Genomic DNA, 6,163 nt, shown 5'->3' on the forward strand with positions numbered 1-6,163 from the left:
CTCCTTAAACTTTCATTAAACAAATAGTGGGCCTTGACACATCATTTTGGTTGACTCATTGCAAATAATGCCTCCTTTGGGCAAAAAAAAAAAAAAAAAAAAGACCTCAAGTATTTGTATTTGCAAATTTTTGTATTTATTATTGTGAAATTACACAAAACCCTTGTGTGAGTTTTCCTTAAAACATGAAATTTTCTTCATATTTTGAATGTAATGCCTAATCATCTATTTTATTGTTTTATATATAAACCACTGTATATATATGTGTGTGCATTATATTAACATTCATAAATCTAAGGGATTAAGTATTTAGACAATTATTGTCACAAAAAAAAAGTATTTAGACAATTAACAGTTTACATATAAGCCTCATGTGGTCTATCAATCTATGAGTTACTAGTTTAAAGTCTTCTGCCCAATGTTTTTGGAGTCACCCTGAAGAAATTGTCACAAGCAAATTGCCCTATGTATGTAGAGGGGAATAGTTTGATACTTACATAAAGATTAGTTATATGCTTTTAAAATGGACATCTCAAGTGCGTTGTAACTTAGTTACCACTTTTCTGTGCATAAAGTATTTGAGGATTTAAGACGGTATAAATAGCTTTAACTGCAGAATTAGCAATATATTGTAACTATTTAGAATCATATGCAGCATCTTTCACGACTATTTATCCCTTGTCAGTAGAATCCATCCGACATTCATGCTGCCACCTTTGAGCTTAGAAGAAAAAGAAAAAGAAAAAGCAAAAAAAGAAAGGAAAAAAAAAGTCTGTTGGGTCCTGGCCCAAAGACCCGAACTTTGACCCGAGCAATACCCGAGACACACCAAGCCAGTAGCCACTAGATAAAAGGCATCCATCAAGACAAAACAGTGGTCCTAGGGACCCCTTTTGGGACCACACACTGACACACAGACCAAACAAACCCTAACATGTTTCTGTAGACTGCACTGTGATACCATTTCCTTTCTATGGTAACTGATGGGTATCACTCCCCCTTGGTTTTCTTGGCCTTAGCAAGTTTCTGTAACAGTGCATTGCATTTTGAGGTTTGTTTGTTTGTTTGTTGGTTTGTTTCAATCTCTGTAAACTGCAGTTTAGTTGTTGCAAACTTTTAATGTTTTCTTTTTGTAGGGTGTTTGGTCAGTGATTGTTTGAGAGAAACTGCAAAATTTGGTTGCATTTGGCGGTTTAGTTCGTTACTTTTTGTTGGGTATTTTTGTGGTTTTGAATTTATTGGTCAAAATTCATAACTTTGGTCAAGTTTTGAGTTTATTTTGGATCTAAATTCTGGGTTTCTGTTGCTTGATTCTGGGTTCATGCCTTTTTTAAAAAATGAATTATGTTTGATTCACATTTTTGGGGGAAGAGAATTTGTGGTGATGGTTGGTCAAAATGATCAAATTGTGGATTTATAGATTTTGGGGCTTCTAAGCTTTTGTTTACTGGTTTTTAATTCGTGAGAAATGTGGGTGTTTAGGGCTTAGTGTTGTGTATATACCGGTTTTGGAGTGATTTTGGTTTATTTTCATGGTTTAGGGGAAGAATTTGAGTTTGTCATTTTCATCTGAGTAAAGACTTTTGGATTTTGAGATTTGTGGGGTTTTTAATTAGTTTTTCTAGGTCATATATATAATTTTTTTTTTGGGGGGGATACTGAGGTCATATTTCATTATGTTGTGAGGAATGTGGGTTATTTGGAGGGAATGGGAATGTTTTGATGTTAAGTTTTGTGTTATTTTAGATGTAGAAAGGTCAAGAACTAAAGAGACATAAAATGTCGTTGAAGAGTATCATTCAGGACATGAGAGGTGAGTTTGGGAGCATTTCTAGGAAAGGGTTTGAGGTGAAGTTTGTGTCTGGGATGAGATCCAGATCGCACCGGGTAGTCCAGGATAGCTCTGCGGTGGCAACAATTGATGCTTTGAAGCAGAGCTGTTGGGTTAACTTGCCACCGGAACTTTTGAGGGATGTGCTAATAAGGATAGACACCTCTGAAGATACTTGGCCTCCTCGGAAAAATGTGGTTGCTTGTGCTGGTGTTTGCAGGAATTGGAGAGAAATCATGAAAGAAATTGTGAAATCCCCTGAGGTTTCTGGCAAATTGACATTTCCAATCTCCTTGAAGCAGGTTTGAACATACATGAGTTGCTGCTTATGATTCAACTATGTTCCTCTTCATTGTGTTTTTACCTTATATTTGTTTCTTGTTATGATACAGTCATATCTGTATGGTTTACATGTTTACCATCATTGTAATTCCACAATTAGAAATGAAAATTTCACATGATGTACCTTCCTAGCTATTAAGAGCAGCAAGTGGATTTTCAAATTTGACTTTTTTTGCTTTCAATTTGTTTATAATGGATAGTGGGAACTGGTCCATAAACAATGTTAGTTTCATTTGTCAGCAAAGATGTTGCCTCATAATCTTTTGGAATTTGGGGAGTCAGAAGGTTGGCTTTAATAGTTTGTCCAGTGTCCACCCAGTGGTGCTTGGAACCAGAAGCACAACATATGCTTGAGCTTTAGCTATTTGATCCACTGGTTTCATTATCCCACATGCTAATGGGTTTAATTTAGAATAGATCCTGCGATTTATATTTATAAAAAAAAAAGGTCATGCAATTTATGATGTTCTTTCTTTTGTGTACCAATTTCCTGTGACAGTTTTTTAGAAAGAAAATCGGTATACAATTATCGGTGTGATAATGGGGGAAGATCTGGGTTTGAAGAAAAAGTAGACATGCTCTCACTCTGTTCTTATAAGAACTGTTTGGGGATGTTTGTGAGGAATCTGGGAATTATTAAATCAGAAAAGTTAGATTGCATATTGCCTTGAAGTTTGATAATCTGGGAAATTAGGCATTTTATAAATATCAATGCCTCTATGGTTCCAACCAAGCAATCAATAGAGACCTTTACATCAATGCATTCTGGTCCAGTGTCATTCAGATATTTGTTAAAACATTTTTTAGAATGTGATCCAGCCACTCGCATTGTACACAGAAAAGAGGGGAATGAAAAAGAAAGTTGCAGTCCGTCAAGACAGAGAGTTATTGTCACAGGTGCAAAACATGGTTTTAAAAATGAAGCAAACTCCCCATTTTTTCATAAAGTGAGACCAATGTAGACTACAACACTCAAGAGAACAAAATGTAAAGTGGATTTAATTTTCTTTTTGCTTTGTGATATAATAAAACATTTGGCCAATATATTCCAAATCCATGTTAATTATGGGTTGATACATGATTTAACTTGAAACGGTTATGGTCAATTTCTCAGATCATTAACATGGATTTCGAATATATTGAATCTAAAGCATTAGATAAAAATGTCAATGAGCTCAACTTAAATGGTACCTCCTCCTCTTGTGAGAGTAAGGTGGAGGGTGAGGTTGAGGGTTCAAGATCCGTTGGGTGCGTATGTTATTAACAATTAAAAAAAGCATTCCATTAAAAACAAAAAAAAAATTAATGATGTAGTCAGGGGGATGGCTTTATTAGCAGTAGTATTTGACATTTTGGAGTGAATTGCTGCTTCTAAATGATGGTTAGTTTCTAAAGACTATCCAAGTCCTGCTTATATTTGTGATTCTTGAAAATTTTTGAATTTTGTTGCAAGTACTTAATGATGTTCATATGTTAGCAAATACTGGATGCCAGCTATCCTCCTCAGAAAACCTTGCTATCAAGTATTTTCTTGATAGTAAGGTTATAGTCTTTATTGCATGTGACCTTTTGTCATCCAGCTAACATTCAAAATCCTTGGTTATCTTTTTGCAGCCTGGCCCAAGGGACTCCCTCCTTCAGTGTTTCATCAAACGGAATCGTAGCAGCCAAATATATTATCTTTACCTCGGCTTAAATCAAGGTCAAATAACCAAACGTTTCTTCTTTTCAGTATATGTTATATTTGATTTCACTTTTGTGAGATTAGTTTGATTAGTAGAGAGTTAGGTTCCTACTAGAGAAGGAAAGGTTCAGCTTTTCTTTGAGTCTCATCTCTGAGCTGCTCTTTTGCATTTTTATCTTGGCAGCTTCAACTGATGATGGAAAGTTCCTTCTTGCTGCACGGAAGTGTCGACGTCCTACTCACACAGATTACATCATCTCTTTAAATTCTGATGATGTGTCAAAAGGGAGTAGCACCTATGTTGGAAAATTGAGGTATGTTGAGCTGGCTTGACAGGACTGGTTCTTGTTTATCTTGTTGGCCTAAGTGTAAATTGCACTTTCTGTGATATAGATCGAACTTTCTGGGTACCAAATTCACAATATTTGATGCACAACCACCACATGCTGGAGTGAAAGTCACCAAATGTCGTTCTACCAGGCTAATTAATAGACAAGTCACCCCCAAAGTCCCTCCTGGCAACTATTCCATTGCTCATATTTCATATGAGTTGAATGTCTTGGGCTCCAGGTATGAAAGATGGTGCTGAAGTACGTCTTTTTCTTCATAGAAAATGATAAACAACACAGAACTGCAACCATCATGGTCAGTTACTACACTATATTCTCTATGTGAAAATGAGATTTTAATATTTTGGAAACCAGGGGTCCTAGAAGAATGCACTGTGTCATGGATGCCATTCCCAACTCTGCTGTTGAGCCAGGAGGTGTGGCTCCCACACAGACTGAATTCCTCCTTGGCAGTGTGGATAGTTTTCCATCCCTCCCTTTCTTCAGATCAAAATCAATCCGGACAGATAGTTTCCGATCTGGACATTCGTCTGTTCCAAGTGAAGGAATGCTGGTCTTAAGGAACAAGGCCCCTAGGTGGCATGAACAACTCCAGTGCTGGTGTCTGAACTTCAATGGACGGGTGACAGTTGCTTCAGTTAAGAATTTTCAGCTGGTTGCTTCTCCTGACAATGGAGTAGCTGGGCCAGAGCATGAGAATGTCATTCTCCAGTTTGGAAAGGTGGGAAAGGATGTATTCACAATGGATTATCAGTATCCAATCTCAGCTTTCCAAGCATTTGCCATATGTCTTAGCAGCTTTGACACAAAGATCGCTTGTGAATAAGTGACAAGCAGGTACGAATCTTGTTTCATTATATAAATTCTCTATATTTAATTTCTATATGAGTAGAAGCAAACAACAACAATAATAATAAAAATGGTATAGTACCATTATAATAGTATTTTTCCATGGTTGAGTGCCTTTTGCATTGTCTGAAATCTGAATGTGCACAAGTAATTCAAAAGTTTAAAATAAGATAGTGTGTTTAAATGAAATATTTATATCGTAATGTAGTGACTTGCCAATACAACTAACTGTCAATGTCGCAGTAGTTGTGAATCGTATATGATTAGTTAAGAGTGTCTTTGACTTGATCTTTTAATGTGAATAATGACAAATCTCCCCCACTAAAACTTTTAATGAGGTTGATTTTAGCTCTCACATGGAATAACTACTTACATTATAGGCTCCTTGGAACGTAGTTCTAATCCAGAAATTTACTAATCCTCTATTGATAAAGTTCCTGAAATTTGTCTGACAGGTTGGAAGGCTAGTTGCAGCATGGGGCATCAGTCAACAAAAACTCAAGTCTCTAGTAATCCAGTAGCTTTCTTCAAGCTGCCATGTATGCATTTAGGATTTTCTTTTTCTTTTTCTTTTTTTCTTCTCTGTACATAGATTGTTGGTGTTACCAGCTAAACATGGTTATGCTGGTTGCCTTCTTGCTAACATAAGTACATCTTTTGGGTCGTTTTGGTGCTTGTTTGGTGTATTTTGAGTGTGAGATATTGGACAGATACCTGAATTGGGACTAGTTTGTGAGTTTCCTAATACTGTTCTTGTGTTCTAGAGGCTTTTTTTACCCTAATATAAATAGTGGTTATATCCTACTACCTGTTTAATTTTGTTGACACCGTTATGTTTCTTAACAATTCCTTTACTTGATCTCATGGGTGTTTTATCTTCCTGTTGAAATCTTTTTGTTGCAAATAAACAAATGGAAAAAGTTCAGTAAACCATGTGCTTGTATTGTTGAAGCTCGAATGCAGCCACTTTTTATTATTATAGAAAATTAGTTTAACAGAACCAACTTCTTGTGTTTTATTTATTTATTTATTTTTATTCTATTATAATTAAGATGTAGAAATAATATGATTATTATACACAAATAGGGAATGTGTGATACGATCAAC

General features: G+C 35.8%; 1 protein-coding gene across 2 annotated transcripts; it reads left to right on the forward strand.

Moving 5' to 3' along the window:
- Positions 1-866: 866 nt before the first annotated feature.
- LOC136065321 (tubby-like F-box protein 3) lies at positions 867-5,860 on the forward strand. 2 transcript variants are annotated; one of them, XM_065768372.1, is made up of 7 exons: positions 867-1,051; positions 1,137-2,133; positions 3,788-3,875; positions 4,042-4,171; positions 4,251-4,427; positions 4,562-5,044; positions 5,512-5,860. In XM_065768372.1, exons 2-6 carry the CDS (start codon positions 1,780-1,782, stop codon positions 5,031-5,033), a joined length of 1,221 nt encoding a protein of 406 aa, XP_065624444.1. In that variant the 5' UTR covers positions 867-1,051; positions 1,137-1,779; the 3' UTR covers positions 5,034-5,044; positions 5,512-5,860. The 2 variants fall into 2 exon arrangements, with proteins under 2 accessions (XP_065624444.1, XP_065624445.1); XM_065768373.1 differs by having other exon boundaries at positions 1,747-2,133.
- The last annotated feature ends 303 nt before the right edge of the window (positions 5,861-6,163 follow it).

Source organism: Quercus suber, unplaced genomic scaffold, assembly GCF_002906115.3.
Source record: "Quercus suber isolate HL8 unplaced genomic scaffold, Cork oak 2.0 scaffold_927, whole genome shotgun sequence".
In the NCBI taxonomy this organism is placed as follows: domain Eukaryota; kingdom Viridiplantae; phylum Streptophyta; class Magnoliopsida; order Fagales; family Fagaceae; genus Quercus; species Quercus suber.